Raw genomic sequence first — 17,219 nt, forward strand, 5'->3', positions numbered from 1 at the left:
GCCGTTCACCAAAACTCGCTACTTTCTGCCCCCTCTGAAGGGATTGGACAGGTTAGATGCAGGAAGAATGTTCCCGATGTTGGGGAAGTCCAGAACCAGGGGTCACAGTCTAAGGATAAGGGGTAAGCCATTTAGGACCAAGATGAGGAGGAACTTCTTCACTCAGAGTGGTGAACCTGTGGAATTCCCCACTGCAGAAAGTTGTTGAGGCCAGTTTGTTAGATATAATCAAAAGGGAGTTAGATGTGGCCCTTATGGCTAAAGGGATCAAGGGGCATGGAGAGAAAGCAGGATTGGGGTACTGAAGTTGCATGATCAGCCATGATCATATTGAATGGTGGTGCAGGCTCGAAGGGCCGAATGGCCTACTCCTGCACCTATTTTCTATGTTTCTGTACCAATTTTGTATCCACACCCCTTTAATCCCATGGACTTCAATTTTGCTAACAGGTCTATTAAATGTCTTTTCAAAGTCCATATACACTATATAATTCACACAGCTTTTATCAACCCTGCCTGTTAACTACTGGGGGGCCGAAATCAGCCCTTATTTAAAGAGTCATTATCGCCTCAAAGAGTGGTGATGGTGCGGAAATCACTCACCGCTCGGTCGGCACTGAGTCGCCGACAGACGTTCCCGCCCCACCGACTCCTTACCGACCGGCGCAGAGCCCCTTTGCGCCATGCGTGGAAAATTGCCCCATGGGCGTGGCTCAGCCGTCGTTAGGTGCCCCTCCCCCCCCGCCCGCTTTTCCCTGCGGGGAGGGCGGACTGCCGCGGCCGCCATTTTATTTCAATTGTCGCTCGACTCCAAGGTTGGCCTGACAATGTCGGCCATGGCTTCAGGCGGGCCGTCAACAGGCAGCACGGACCGCTGGCCCGGCCGAAACCCTCCCTGGTGGCCCCGTGGGCACCACTGACGTGGCTGCAGAGTTTGGAGAGGCCCTGCCCCGTTAACTGGAGGGGAGGGACGTTGCTACATGTTAGTGTGGCACTGATGACACATACCTACGTCTGTCCCGTTCCCCACGCACTCCCGTCCCAACACGACTTCACTACCCGGAACAAAAAAAAAGGTGGAAGAGCTGAATTTCGTTCCACTCTCCGCCCTAATCCAGCAAAATCAAATTCAAGATCGCTGAGTGCGCCCCCTTTCGGTCGGAGGGCGATTTCGGCTCCGAGTAGATGAAAGGCAAAATATAAATGAAAACCCTTTCCTTTCTTTCAAAGCCTGGGCAGCTCAGTCCCACGTGTATTTCTTCCTGCTTGGATTTTGTGGGCCTGGAGTTTAGGAAAGAGCCGTTCTTAGCATCATGCCCTCATTGGTGCATAAAGCCTAAATCAAGATCTAACAGTACCACAAACCCAAGAGATCGGCACAGTAATGAGGAACACAAAGTAACACCATCCAGGACAAAGCAGCCCACTTGATTGGCACCCCATCCACCACCTTTAACATTCACTCCCTCCACCACCGGTGCAGTGTGTACCATCTACAAGATGCACTGCAGCAACTCGCCAAGGCTTCTTCGGCTGCACCTCCCAAACCCGCGACCTCTACCCCCTAGAAGGACAAGGGCAGCAGGTGCATGGGAACACCACCACCTCCCCCTCCAAGTCACACACCATCCTGACTTGGAAATATATCGTCCGTTCTCTCATCATCGCTGGGTCAAAATCCTGGAACTCCCTCCCTAACAGCACTGTGGGAGCACCTTCACCACACGGACTGCAGCGGTTCAAGAATTTTCTCCAGGGCAATTAGGGATGGACAATAAATGTTGGCTTAGCCTGTGACACCCACACCCCGTGAATGAATAATAATTAAAAAAAATAACTATCTTGTGACCCCTGAGGGCTCCATGATAACACACTCTTACCCAGGAAGACAAAAATTGCTGATAATCTTGTCCAGGAGACTTGATGTGAATATAATCGGGTTTGATTTTTGCCCCGATATAAGAAAAGCATGAATTGTGGACAGATATTCAGCGGGTGCCCTGGAGTGAATACTGGACCTCCCAGTTTATTGAGTCCAATATCACAGATCCCTTACACCACCTCAATCCCGAGGACTGGATTTCTCCATTCATTTCCCTCTCCAGTGTCAGGGGCTTATGTAACATTCAGAGACCAGATGAGAAATAATTGATTCCTAGCCCCGCCCCCACCATCTGATGGGGTATTAGGTTTCCTGGTCATTCAGCTCAGTAACTCCAAATTTGACCCAAGAAAGATACTCACGTTTCCCTTTCAGCTGCCGAACCTCATTAATGACTTGACAAGGCATTAACAAGCCCATTTTATTTATTTATCGCCCATATTCCTTACCACATTGTTTGGACAAAGTGAAATCCTGGGAGCAGCCAAATCGTCCATTAACAGTTATTACCCAGATGGCACCATTCTACCCAGACCGCACTATTCTACAACCACAGCTTGTATTTATATAGCACCTTTAACGCAGTCAAACGTCCCAAGGCGCTTCACAGGAGTATTAGAAGGCAAAAAATTTGACACCAAGCCACACAGAGAGAAAAGTAGGGCAGGTGACCAAAAGCTTGGGCAAAGAGGTAGGTTTTAAGGAGCGTCTTGAAGGAGGAGAGAGGTGTAGAGAGGAGGAGCGGTTTAGGCAGGGAGTTCCAGAGCTTAGAGCCGAGGCAACAGAAGGCACGGCCACTAATGATTGAGCGATTATAAGCAGGGATGCTCAAGAAATTACCAAAGAGCAGAATTAGAGGAGCACATATCTGGGGTTGGAGAAGGTTGGACAGATAGGGAGGGGCGAGGCCATGGAGGGATTTGAAAACAAGGATGAAAATTTTGAAATCGAGGCATTGCTCAAGTGGGAGCCAATGTATAATTTTTCACTGAAATTACCAAAAGAGAAAAATATGGCCCCACATCGATCTGCTGGATAATTCTCTCTCTCACTTCACTGGGTTAAATGACTCCCTCTGTGCAGTGCTCTCGATACTAACTGTAGGGGCCATCTTTTGCCTCTTTAGCATCCCCTTTGTGCTCAAACAGCGATGGTCGCAGACTGTAATGAACATGTCTGGTCGCCCGGTCCACTTACTGCTGTTTCTATGTTGCTCCAATTTTCCAATAGACGTTAATCCTGACAACCAGAGCCACTGTGGCCAGCAGAGACCTCAGAGCCAATACACTTTGGGGGTCAAGTAACATAATTTAGATCCCCTGCTCCAGTTTAGGCTTTCACCGCCCAACTCCTGAGTTTCTGACTTCACGGCCAGTTCAAGTGCAGGGACAGCCATTTTAGGTACACGAATAGACCATTCGGCCCCTCGAACCTGCCCCCCCCCCCCGCCCTCATTTAATTACATCATGGCTGAGCTGCACCTCAACTTCATTTACCCACCTTAGCCTCATATCTCTTGATACCTGTAATGTATTTGCTTCATTGGCTTTTTGCTTAAGAATTCATAGCAACACATTGCTACTATGAATTAGCTGGTTTAAGCAAAGGTTTAACAATCACACTACACATTACCAGTTCATCCATCATTATAGGCGGTCCCTCGTATCAAGGATGACTTTCTTCCATGCCCAAAAAGGGGTATTTCAATGAAGGATCTAATATTCCAGATCCAGAACTACATGTTGAAGGGTGGAAGATGCCTGTGCGTGGATTTTTTTTAACGTGTGATGGCCGTTGCACACCAGCCACCACACGGGCTTGACAGAGCTAGGTCTTGGTCCAGTGGCAAGGGTTAACCAAGACAACTGGAGACCAGCTCTGCTGCACGGACCTAGTACGCACACATATCGCAGTGTGGGCTGGCCTGTGCTGCCCCTGGGCCCTCGCCTCTCCTGGTCCCAATTCAACCTCCAGGAGTCTGGTACCAGTTCATCTACCAGGCTCACAGCTGCATACCTCATTGTGGATCCCACGAACCCAACTGGCTGGGGTTTTATTAAATTTTGTGAACATCACGTGACTGGCTAAGCCACTCCCAACTCAACAGCTCTACAAAGCTGTGAGCAAACATTACAATACACCTTACCCAACAACAATCGACCCATCTCAGTCTTGAAAATATCAATTGTCGGCCAGCATCCATAGCCTTTTGGGAGACAGTTCCAGATTTCCACTACCCTCGGTGTGAAAATTTCTTTCCTAAATGGCTTAGCTCTAATTTTACCATTATGACCTCTTGTTCTGGATCCCCCCCCCCCCCCCCCCACCTCCTCCGCAGAGGAAACAGCTTCTCTGTATCTACCCTAGGAAAGAATGGGGAAGTGGGACTAACTGAACAGCCCTTTCAATGCCGGCACAGGTATGAGAGGCCAAATGGCCTCCTCCTGTGCTGTAAGATTCTATGAAGTTGCACATTGTTTCTGCTGTCAGAGAGTCCACCCAGACCTCTAATTGAACAGGAAGATCTCGCAAGAACAGAGGACAGTCCCTCGCATCGAGGATGACTTGCTTCAAAAAGGGATGAGTTCACAGGTGTTTTAATGAAGGAACCAATATTCCAGATCCCGAACTACATGTTGAAGGGTGGAAGAAGCCTGTGCGTGGATTTATTTAACGTGTGGTGGCCGTTGCACACCAGCCACCACACGGGCTTGACAGAGCTAGGTCTTGGTCCAGTGGCAAGGATTACCCAAGAGTAACTGGAGACCAGCTCTGCTGCACGGTCCTAGTACGCACACATATCGCAGTGTGGGCTGGCCCGTGCTGCCCCTGGGCCCTCGCCTCTCCTGCACCCCAACCTCGCCGCTCCTGCTGTAGCTGCCCACGTTCCAATCACCGACCTGGATCTTGATGACATCCAGTCCAGTCGCCCTCTTTGCTGCCGTCGCCCTTCTGCACCAGGTGCTCCAGGCTGCTCCCTCTATGGCCCAGACCCACCGCCGATGCGTGGCAGCCCCGACCTGCAAGAGGCCATCTGCAGCAGGCCAGAGCCATAAGTGTGTGTGTGGTTATATATATATTATATATATGCCGCCACACTGCTTCAGGCCGCTGCTCGCCGCTCGCCGCTCCAGGACAGTACCTGGCCACCATCACCATCACACTATCTGCTGACCAAAAGCAGTAAAACCTCAAAAGGGTTTCAGTGGTTTTACATTAGAGATGTAAAGCGCTCAAACCAGCCTTGAATTCAAGAAAACTTTTTTTTTACAAAGAAAGAATTAAATTACAGAAATAGTAAACTATCCCAGGTCTCAAAACCTTTCACTGACCATATGTTTTATCTTTTAAGGAGAGAGTACCACGAGTCTGACAGAGGTTTGCCAAGAACAGTTTGTAGCTATTCTGGACCACGCTGTAACGGCAAGGAATTCCATCAGCAATCACGTGACTTCATCCAATCTCGGCTCAAGAGTTTACTTTTCAAAGTAACCAACAGGCCCCTTGGCTACACTGTCCGTGCCGTATTGGAGGGTGTGGATCTCCCGGGCTGTTGCACACGAGTTGTCAAGACCAAATGTAGAAGGTCAAGGAGGGTTAGAGGGCGGGATGGGTTATTGAGCTGGACCAAGTGAGGGGGGAGGGTGGAGGATGGGCAGGGGGAGGGGTAGAGAGGTGGAAACAGTGAGAGTTTCCACCCACTTCGTGACCAAAACCCAGCATCCTCACTGCACATCTCCCCTGCTTCACTCCCTCCCCACCCACCCACAGACATCACTTTGTCTTATTGGAGCCAATGTCCTCATCGTCCTCCGCATCCATCCCATTCCGTCCTCCTCGTTTCCCTTCTCTCCCTCCTCGGTTTCTAACATTACAACAGTGACTACACTTCAAAACTACTTCATTGGCTGGAAAGGGCTTTGGGCGTCCTGAGGTCATGAAAGGCGCTATATAAATGCAAGTCTTTCTTTCTCTCCCTGTCTCTTCTTGCTCTTTGCCCTCCCTCCACACAACTGCCTACTCATCCATCTCCATCTCCCCCCCTTCCAGTCATGTCTCCTTCTTCCTTTCCTCCTACCTCTCACCTCTCACCTCTCTCTCCTTCACCCCCCCGCTCCCCCCTTCTAACCCCTCCTCCTGACTTCCCTTCACCCTCTCATCAGCCTCCTTCCCACCCCGGCCCCTTTCTCAGTCCAATTCAATTATTGCCCCATCACCCACACTCTGCTTGCCCTGAATTCTACCTTCTCTGCTCCACAAGTGCAGCACAGCAAGGAAGAGACTCAGATTATATTAAAAACTGCAGATTAACACACCAGACCTCACGCATCAGACACCACACTTTGTTACAGGAGCAAAACAAGGCTAACATTTCTGGGTGTTTCTGATCTGGAGCTGAAACTAACAAAGAAAGGGAGAGGAAAGAAGCAAAGGTTGCGCCCAGGCCCCTGAGACAGCGTAGGCCTCATGGGGAGCAAAACTCAGAGTTCCAACAGGACATGGACAATTATACAGATAAGTTTATTTTTGCAACTTATTTATTCTTTTGTGTTTACTATGTTTTGAAAAAATGTAGGTGTTGACTGTTATCTGCACTGTGGGATATTAGAACTGGGAATGTTTATCAGAAGTGGCTATTGAAGTAGAGAATATATCATTTCAAAGGAAATTGGACAGACATTTGAAAAGGAAGATTACAAAAGGATACAGGAATCGGGATTAGAGTAGTCAGCTCCAGTTCAAGAGCTAGCATGGCACCGACTCGATGGGCTGAATGGCCGCCTCCTGTGCTGTATTAGTCACAGAGAGAGAGATAGAAAGGGAGAGATAGAAAGAGACAGTGAGATCGAAATGGGAGATACAGAAAGAGCGAGAAATAAAAAAGATATTATATGCAGGTGTGACATCCGGAAACCTCGGGATCGAGGCCATTCTGGACTCCAGGTATTTCCGGATTTTGGAACGTCTTTTCCTGGGCCGAGGTAGGTGGGATCGGGCAGGGTCTGGCGGCTGAGGTAAGGGGAGGCAGCGAGATCTGGCCACTGAAGTAAAGGGGCGGGGGGGAGGAAGGGGTCGGGCCTCTGAATCCGGATTTCGGACCATTTTCCAGTTTCCAGAAGGCCCCACCACGGATTGGCCCAGTGTCCGGATTTTGGATGTAGAGAGAGAGAGAGAGAGATATGCCATAATTGTGAAAAAAATAGGAATTACAAGTCTTGCTGCAGAGATGTTGCCTGGTTCGTTGCATACTGGGTTCAGTATCGTCACACAGAAACTTGTGCCCGACACCACTACTCCCTCTACCCCGCCCCCATACCCTGCATCCCCTCTCTCGCATCACTCTTTCTGTGTTAATGTCAGAATGTCAGCTATGGCTCAGTGGGCAGCACTCTTGCCTCGGAGTCAGAAGGCTGTGGGTTCATGTCCCACTCCAGGGACTTGAGCACATAAATCTAGGCTGACACTCCAGTGCAGTGCTGAGGGAGTGCTGCACTGTCAGAAGTGCCATCATGCAAGTGGACGTAACAATTTTGAAGAAGAGCAATGGAGTTATCCCCGGTGTCCCGGCCAATATTTATCCCTCAATCAACGCAACAAATACAGATTATCTGGTCATCATCACATTGCTGTTTGTGGGAGCTTGCTGTGGCTGCCGTGTTTCCCGCGTTACAACAGTGACAACACTCCAAAAGTACTTCATTGGCTGTAAAGTGCTTTGAGATGTCCGGTGGTCATGAAAGGCGCTATATAAATGCAAGTCTTTCTTTCTTTAACTGTCAGTAGATCATTTGCCGCGTGGGAGGTTAGCCAGTTAGTGTTAGCAGGCTGCTTGAACGTGGCGAGGTAGGGTGGGAGGAGGCTGGTATAGAGTATAAACACCGGCACTGGCCTGACGGGCTGAATGGCCTGTTTCTGCAAATAAATTCTATGTCATATTTAAAATGCTACGCCGAGTGCAACACAATGAAGGATGAACCTGCCTTTTCTAATGGGAGTCTAATTTGGAAACCCTTGCCAATTTAATCTTCTCTCTACTTCTTGATCGTAAAGCTGGATCTGATCTTGTAAAGAAAGAAGACTTGCATTTCTATAGCGCCTTTCATGACCACTGGACGTCACGAAGTGTTTTACAGCCAATGACGTACTTTTGGAGTGTAGTACTATTGTAATGTGGGAAATGCGGCAGCCAATTTGCGCACAGCAAGCTCCCACAAACAGCAATGTGATAATAATGAGATAATCTGTTTTTGTGATGTTGATTGAGGGACAAATATTGGCCCCAGGACACTGGGGATAACTCCCCTGCTCGTCTTCGCGATAGTGCCAAGGGATCTTTTATATCCACTTTGAGGGGGCAAACGGGGCCTCGGTTTAACATCTCATCCCTCTGGCTCAGATCAAGTAACAGCGGAGACTAGGAGTCAGGCCTGAGGCCTTCTGTTCTCAACAACTACAGCTTTGCATTTATATAGCACCCTAAACATAGCAAAATGTCCCAAGGTGCTCAGTATCACACAGGGCAATTTTTATCCAATTATTCCCGGTTCCAGGCACCAACTGAGCAGATTTACACACAGATTGAGGCGAGCTCTCCATAGGTCGTGTTTTGGGCCTCCCGTGCAGCGCAGTTCCCCTTTAAAAAGATTAGCTTCCTCTAATGGGCATTTAAAAAAAAATCAGGAATGAATCTGTAACATTTCAAAGGAAAAGCATCTCAAGAGAGCTTGAGCATGTCCCACCCTGTCTAACTGTTAGCCCCCGATGAGCCCAACGTAAACAAACAGCTTCTCTGCACCACAGGAAGGCCTTTAGAACCGTGCACTGCAACCTTATGGTCTGACAGCGATGTATTCTCCAGAGAAAGCGCTCATTGAAGAAGCACAGCCTTTCATCATGGGGAGGGTAAAGTGTGAGTGCATCACTTTCACCGAGCCGTTATCACACAGTGAAGTTGTTGATGCAGTTCGGCCATGCAAATCCTGGGTCAAACCTTCGGCAAACGGGGGAAAAAAAAAAATAGAATTTTTGGGATCCTTTAAATTTTTCCTCGAATTCCCGACTATTTGACACACGATCTGGAGTAAAGCTCGCACTTAAAAAAAAAAAACCCACCTTCTCCAATTGAGTTCAGAGCACTAAGTGACAAGGATTCCTGCCGCTCTGCCCGATTGTACACACACACCGCCGAACATTTAGAATTGGGCTCGGTGCAATTAAAATGCAGCAAATTCAACCGTACTGCACAGATTCGAGACACCGATGGAGATGATAAGTGTACCAAGAGCCAAACCTAAGCCACATATAAATGCTCAGCCCGGAGAACGCAATGGCTACTTACTAAGTCGAGCGTTCGGATGAGATTTCCAAGGGAGAGTTCAGTGCTGTGCTCTGAAAAGGATATAAACAAAGGGGGGTCATTGATAAATCTGAAACAACCGGTACACACAATAAGAGGGAAGGAGGGATAAAGAAGAAGCTAGCTGCCCTGATAATCGAGTGAACGTCCCGGGAAGGACCCAGACCCGCACTGCTTTCAGAACTGATGCTTCAGTTTCAACTCACACACACTGCACGGAGGTTGCAAAGCCCAGAGCCCTTGCTTGGCTGAATAAACCCAGTGATTTGAGAAGTTCCCTCGGGGTGGTGGTGGCGGGGGGCGGGGGGGTTGGGGAGAGAGTGGGTGGGTGTGTGTGACAGATTGAACAACAGCCAATGTGCTGGTCCTTGCCTGGCCCCTGTTCTTTTGTTTGTGAGTGAGTCATTGTGCATCAAGCCAAAGGCAGGGAAAATATCCAACTGGCCTTGGAGAACTCATAGTGCAGAGGCTTAGCGCTCGAACATTTTTAAACTAATCCCTGGTCTTGATAAACTTATCCCTTTCTTAATATAGCATCCAGATTTTTTTTTTTTTTTTAAAGTGGAGATGTGATACTTATTTAGGGCAAATCTTGATGTTATTTTGTATTACATTGGCTATACTTTCTCAAACTGTTTAGACTCACACTGCCCCTGTGCACCCCCTACACAGAACTCATCAAATCTGGCTCTTTGTTCAAAAGCATTTGAATTTGAGAGCCAAAGCTGTAAGCGGTACTCAAACACCTCTCCCAACAGCTGCCGTCGCTGTTCTGACAACACATACTTGATTCAGGAAGCGTCAGACTCGTTTAATCTGAAAGTCCTGATCACAGGGCAACTTGGAGAGCAGGCAACGAACCAGTGCGGAGCAGGAGAAATAACCGGGGGGGCGGGGGGGGGAGGAGAGAGAGAGAGAGAGAATTACCGTCTGCAGCTCCATCTTTGACAAGCTCTCACTCTCCCAGTCTCATCGGTGGGACTGTCAGCTGAAGCACATTCCCAGTTACGGAGGGAGGTTGGGGGGGACGGGATGGACGAGGTGGATATTACTGGGACCGGCCCACAGTGAGCACAACAACAGGAAGCAGTGGAAAAAAAACGACACACACACACGACCGTACAAAATTGTATCTGGGATGCAGGCAAAGTCTGGAAACAGAATCTGGGTCTGATGGCCAATCTCGTTTCTGAAAAGCAGCCAACAAGGAGTTTGGAGCCGATTCTTGCAGGCAGCGCGTACAGAAAAGGCTGTTTCATTTTCAGCACGAGCTGAGCAAGAAGCTAAGCATCACAGGCAGAAAAAAAAAAAAAAAAAAATCGAATATGATTTTAATTTTTTTTTCCAAAGCATGCTCAAAAAAGGTACAGGAGTACATTACCCCAACATGTAAAAGGTGCAGCCTTGGCCATTCGCACACTAATTATCAATTGATTACAAGCTTATTAACCTTCAGCATGGGACTCCCTGCAGACCACCACACTGATTGATTGCCGGGCATTATTCATTCACAGCAGTGAGGAGGTTAAATGCATGCAGCGAATGAGTGATACTGGAGAAAGTCGAGAATACCTTCCACAGCCGTGTGTCCTGGCTTCTAAAAAGCTTCTCCATATTTTCTAAATCTGTGTCTAGCTCAGCCTGGTAGAGATACAGATCTTTCTCTAGCTGATCCTGATTAAACAAACAAAAAAAAGGAGAAAGAAAAAGATAGAATTGGGGGGTTCAGTTAGGGCTAATGGAATCCGGCGCCCCTCCCCAGCCCGTTAAAGAAGCCAAGTTGGGCCAGGAAAGAGACTACACCACAAAAGAACAACCCAAATGTTACACGGAAACCCGGGGGCTCAGACAGCACTTGCAGAACTGAGCTGAACAGCCACACAGCGAGAGACAGATGCCCCTCACACAACTACTGCAGATTAAACTCTGCTTTGTCTTTTGTTTTTAAAAAGTTAGCAGAAAGTTTGCATTTCAAGGTATAAACCAACACACACACACACACACAGGAGTCGTCATATGAGCAAAGTATAAAATGATACATGTTGGGGATCAGCACTAATGCAACAGAAATAAATGAACGTTTTTTTGGACCCTAAATTGGACTCATTTTCCGAAGGTTCGGTCTCCGTTTACTGATCATTTCGTATTCAGTTTATATTCTAACAGCCGCCAAAGGACTGACACACCGATTCCCACACTTCCCCTCAGGGCTCGGTTGTTATTTTGTGGAATGAGTGGGAATTTTTCTGGGAGGTGAGAATGTTTCCTTGCCCAGTTTGTGGTGTTGGGTCACAGTCCCCGGGGCCCCAGGAGCCCAGTTGTACCCTTGCTCATGTAGTCATTATTCTTCCATGTCGGGTTCGAAAGAATGAGCAGCAGCAGGCTAGTTGGCCGTGAGGGCATCGCCACAGAGCCCAATCTCGTCATTCCCGGATGTCCACGTGCACCCATTCTGGAAGGGGTCACTGCATGGTGATCAGGAACGCTATGCTGGCTGATGGTTCTTCCTCCTGCCCAACTCTGGATGCTCAGGCCAATTGTACTGCAATTACTGCCCCACCTGATATTACCTAACTCAACACAGACCTGGGATACAACACTTCGATCTATTTGACTCATTACATGGGGGCATCTACCCTCCGAGCTGTCCAGTGATCGCACTGCACCTTCACAGTGGACAAGGCAATCAAGGGTTAGACTCTGTCTCCAAATGACTCGCCTATCTCGCCTCACTTCCAACCTCCGTTTTCTCCTGTGAATATACTATCTTCACCCAACATTCCCTGCCTGAATCCCTGCCCACAGCAGCAATTCCGACCTAACCGAAGTGCCCGATCTCACGCGTGACTGAGGCCATGGTATGTTATCCCTCTAAAACTGTATTTGTGGCCTTCAATACAGTTCACCTTTCTGCTGACTCTTCATCCTCACTTAGGAATCTTTCCCTGGACTCCCTCCAGTCTGGCTCTGCAACGTCCACAAGATACAACTATTTTAAGTAGAACAATAATTAAGTTCTCCCCTGACTGTGGATGGGCAATGGCAGACATTTAGAGACCGCATGGATGAACTACAACAATTGTACATTCCTGTCTGTCGTAAAAATAAAAAAGGGAAGGTGGCTCAACCGTGGCTATCAAGGGAAATCAGGAATAGCATTAAAGCCAAGGAAGTGGCATACAAATTGGCCAGAAATAGCAGAGAACCCGGGGACTGGGAGAAATTTAGAACTCAGCAGAGGAGGACAAAGGGTTTGATTAGGGCAGGGAAAATGGAGTACGAGAAGAAGCTTGCAGGGAACATTAAGACGGATTGCAAAAGTTTCTATAGATATGTAAAGAGAAAAAGGTTAGTAAAGACAAACGTAGATCCCCTGCAGTCAGAATCAGGGGAAGTCATAACAGGGAACAAAGAAATGGCGGACCAATTGAACAAGTACTTTGGTTCGGTATTCACTGAGGAGGACACAAACAACCTTCCGGATATAAAAGGGGTCGGAGGGTCTAGTAAGGAGCAGGAACTGAGGGAAATCCTTATTAGTTGGGAAATTGTGTTGGGGAAATTGATGGGATTGAAGGCCGATAAATCCCCAGGGCCTGATGGACTGCATCCCAGAGTACTTAAGGAGGTGGCCTTGGAAATAGTGGATGCATTGGCAGTCATTTTCCAACATTCCATTGACTCTGGATCAGTTCCTATGGAGTGGAGGGTAGCCAATGTAACCCCACTTTTTAAAAAAGGAGGGAGAGAGAAAACAGGGAATTACAGACCGGTCAGCCTGACATCGGTAGTGGGTAAAATGATGGAATCAATTATTAAGGATGTCATAGCAGTGCATTTGGAAAGAGGTAATATGATAGGTCCAAGTCAGCATGGATTTGTGAAAGGGAAATCATGCTTGACAAATCTTCTGGAATTTTTTGAGGATGTTTCCAGTAGAGTGGACAAGGGAGAACCAGTTGATGTGGTATATTTGGACTTTCAGAAGGCTTTCGACAAGGTCCCACACAAGAGATTGATGTGCAAAGTTAAAGCACATGGGATTGGGGGTAGTGTGCTGACATGGATTGAGAACTGGTTGTCAGACAGGAAGCAAAGAGTAGGAGTAAATGGGTACTTTTCAGAATGGCAGGCAGTGACTAGTGGGGTACCGCAAGGTTCTGTGCTGGGGCCCCAGCTGTTTACACTGTACATTAATGATTTAGACGAGGGGATTAAATGTAGTATCTCCAAATTTGCGGATGACACTAAGTTGGGTGGCAGTGTGAGCTGCAAGGAGGATTCTATGAGGCTGCAGAGCGACTTGGATAGGTTAGGTGAGTGGGCAAATGCATGGCAGATGAAGTATAATGTGGATAAATGTGAGGTTATCCACTTTGGTGGTAAAAACAGAGACAGACTATTATCTGAATGGTGACAGATTAGGAAAAGGGCAGGTGCAAAGAGACCTGGGTGTCATGGTACATCAGTCATTGAAGGTTGGCATGCAGGTACAACAGGCGGTTAAGAAAGCAAATGGCATGTTGGCCTTCATAGCGAGGGGATTTGAGTACAAGGGCAGGGAGGTGTTGCTACAATTGTACAGGGCCTTGGTGAGGCCACATCTGGAGTATTGTGTACAGTTTTGGTCTCCTAACCTGAGGAAGGACATTCTTGCTATTGAGGGAGTGCAGCGAAGGTTCACCAGACTGATTCCCGGGATGGCGGGACTGACCTATCAAGAAAGACTGGATCAACTGGGCTTGTATTCACTGGAGTTCAGAAGAATGAGAGGGGACCTCATAGAAACGTTTAAAATTCTGACGGGGTTAGACAGGTTAGATGCAGGAAGAATGTTCCCAATGTTGGGGAAGTCCAGAACCAGGGGACACAGTCTAAGGATAAGGGGGAAGCCATTTAGGACCGAGATGAGGAGGAATTTCTTCACCCAGAGAGTGGTGAACCTGTGGAATTCTCTACCACAGAAAGTTGTTGAGGCCAATTCACTAAATATATTCAAAAAGGAGTTAGATGAAGTCCTTACTACTAGGGGAATCAAGGGGTATGGTGAGAAAGCAGGAATGGGGTACTGAAGTTGCATGTTCAGCCATGAACTCATTGAATGGCGGTGCAGGCTAGAAGGGCCGAATGGCCTACTCCTGCACCTATTTTCTATGTTTCTATGTTTCTATGTCTATTAAAAGGTGGGGGGGGGGGGTGGGGAGGGAGTGTGGTCATACTCCAGAAACTTTCATTCGAGTGCCCCCTTGTGTTTTTTTTTTAGGTCAACAAAAACACAAACTAACAATTCAACATAAAAGGAACCTTTGTCCAATGAAATCAAATTAAAATTCTGTTCCCGGTTGAAACGATGCACTCCAGTCCTTCTGGTGCCCACCTCTCGCCAAAGGCCGCGACCGGACCTCCCCAAGGTACAGCCCCCAGTCTGATCGTACCGACCTCAGAAACCTGCTCCAGCCTTACTCCCAGGGCACACACCCATCCCACCGAGCCTCACTCCCAGGGCACACACCCATCCCACCGAGCCTCACTCCCAGGGCACACACCCATCCCACCGAGCCTCACTCCCAGGGCACACACCCATCCCACCGAGCCTCACTCCCAGGGCACACACCCATCCCACCAAGCCTCACTCCCAGGGCACACACCCATCCCACCGAGCCTCACTCCCAGGGCACACACCCATCCCACCGAGCCTCACTCCCAGGGCACACACCTATCCCACCGAGCCTCACTCCCAGGGCACACACCCATCCCACCGAGCCTCACTCCCAGGGCACACACCCATCCCACCAAGCCTCACTCCCAGGGCACACACCCATCCCACCGAGCCTCACTCCCAGGGCACACACCCATCCCACCGAGCCTCACTCCCAGGGCACACACCCATCCCACCAAGCCTCACTCCCAGGGCACACACCTATCCTACCGAGCACTGCAATCTCTCAAAGATACAGCTCCCAGCCACATCTTAGAGCTCTGCAACCTACACTGCCCATTGGCTAACCTTCAATGGTCACTCCCCATTGGCTGACCTTCAACTGTAGACCGGCTGGCTCCTGGAAAATATGACTCCCAAGATCTGTCCTTACTTGGTTGGTTAATTCTTGTGGTTTTGTGGCATTACAAGTGTTACTTGATTCAGGAGTTCCTATTGAAGGCACCACGGAACAGTACGTACTGTGAACTTGTGTTGGAAACAGAAAATTCTCTCCAAGCGCCCTCCCCATTCCATTCCTACATTCTGTACAGTCTATGAGGAGATGGTACTACAGGAAGTGGTCAGGCCACTGCACCATCCTATAATCACAGAGACAGGTTTAGGAAAAAGCCCGTCTCACTTTTCAACCTTAGTATGTGATGGCAGACTGAGCCTTGGCTGAATGGCGAGATTCCCACCTCGGAGTCGGAAGGCTGTGGGTTCAAGCCCCACCCCAGACAGTCCAGGTGAGTGGGGACAAGGATTCCAGTCTCTGAATAATGGGTCAAATATTGCGGCCTCTCCGGGGTGCGTACGATGTGCACACGCGCCCAAAGAGGCCTCGCAAATGCCGGTTCTCGGGGCACGATGTGCATGCGCCGAGAAACGGCTTTTGTGATCTGTCAAAATTTCCTGTGACAGATCGCACGCATCCCCAGGAAAGAGACATTCGCGGGCGGAAATGTGGGCTATTTGCCCACTTCTTGCCCAAAGAATGACCTTCAAACTCTTACGTCTGGTAAAAGCAGGTGCATGGCCTCCTTTTACCAGCATAAGAGTTTCAAAACATGGAAAAATTAAATTTAATCACTAACTTTTTTTTAATTAAAAACCCTGTCCATTAAGGCAAGTTTATTTTTACCCCTATTAATACATTTTTTTTTATTATATTTTTTCTAAAACATCTAGTTACGTTCAATTTCAATTAATTTTAAATATGTGAGGTGTTTTTTTATTTATTGTGTTGTGTTTGGGGGTGTATTCTCATTGATAGTAATGGGAGCTTGGACAAACGGAGTTCCCATTATTATCAATGAGAATACAAGATGTCCATTGGTGGTCCAGGCCCACGTGATCCCAGGATACGCCGGCGATCCTGGAAGACATGTTCCCGTACACACGACTGTGAAACTAGGCCTCCAACCGCAATCCTATGTGCCTCCGGGACCATCCGGTATTCTCGTTAGGAAAAATTTCGGTCGGAGGTGTTTGCCCGCAGGAAGCCCCCGACTGCAATCCCCCCTGCTCCCATTGTGTTGCCATCGAGCGGGATAGTTGCGTCTGCTGGGAACGCAGCGGGTAATCCCCTCTGCCACCCCACCGCGTCTAACTGTTCTCCTGGTCAGGGGTTGCGAGTCAGACCTCAGTGAGAAAATCTTCGCTCCGGAGCCAACCCAGAGTGAGATCTGCCGGCCGAGAGAGACGGGAACAAACAGGTTGGCTCATGTGCAATGCAGGGAAGAGACGAAGAAGAGGAAATATTCGATTGCTTGACACCATTTGCAAGGGGCTGTTTTCACAATCGATACGCAGAGGGACGTAACATGCACCGGTGATTACAGTCATACATCCACAGTGATTTTATATCAAAGCATTCAATAAATGACTAATTACTCTGCAGTGATCGGGGCACCAAGGAAACAATGCTGATTGCAAATGTTAGAAAGGAAAAAATAAATACACAAATGCTGAAAAGAACACAGAAAAGGCTCATTATTCAGCTTCTGAAGAAGAGAGAAGCTGTTGAAAAGTCACCCCCAAAGCAGGGACTTAAAATCTCCCTCTTTCAGAAGCTGATCGGTTGAAGTATCTGAAGGGTTAATGCCCAAGAACATGGTATGGTCACACAGCATATCAGAGAAACAGGCGCACAAGTTACCTTCCTATCCTCTAAAGACAGGATAGAGCACTCTCCTGGCGTATAATCCCATATCTTTTTTGGAGGCTGAAGAGCAAAGGAGGAAATGAAGAAATGAACAGAACAAAACATCACAAAGAAC

The 17,219-nt window shown here is 48.3% G+C and overlaps 1 protein-coding gene across 49 annotated transcripts in view; it reads right to left on the reverse strand.

Annotated features, from left to right (window-relative positions):
• The window catches only part of LOC139234937 (sorbin and SH3 domain-containing protein 1), a 259,206-nt gene that overhangs the window by 44,224 nt on the left and 197,763 nt on the right, over window positions 1-17,219 (reverse strand). For 41 of the 49 annotated variants that reach the window (XM_070865865.1, XM_070865858.1, XM_070865866.1 and 38 more), the window contains 3 exons: window positions 17,099-17,164; window positions 10,812-10,913; window positions 9,222-9,271 (listed from right to left, as the gene is read on the reverse strand). In XM_070865865.1, coding sequence (XP_070721966.1) covers window positions 9,222-9,271; window positions 10,812-10,913; window positions 17,099-17,164 — 218 coding nt within the window. The remainder of the gene's footprint in view (window positions 1-9,221; window positions 9,272-10,811; window positions 10,914-17,098; window positions 17,165-17,219) is intronic. The other 8 variants (XM_070865908.1, XM_070865888.1, XM_070865907.1 and 5 more) reach the window with 3 other exon arrangements.

The sequence above is a fragment of the Pristiophorus japonicus genome, chromosome 22 (assembly GCF_044704955.1).
Source record: "Pristiophorus japonicus isolate sPriJap1 chromosome 22, sPriJap1.hap1, whole genome shotgun sequence".
Classification (NCBI taxonomy): domain Eukaryota; kingdom Metazoa; phylum Chordata; class Chondrichthyes; family Pristiophoridae; genus Pristiophorus; species Pristiophorus japonicus.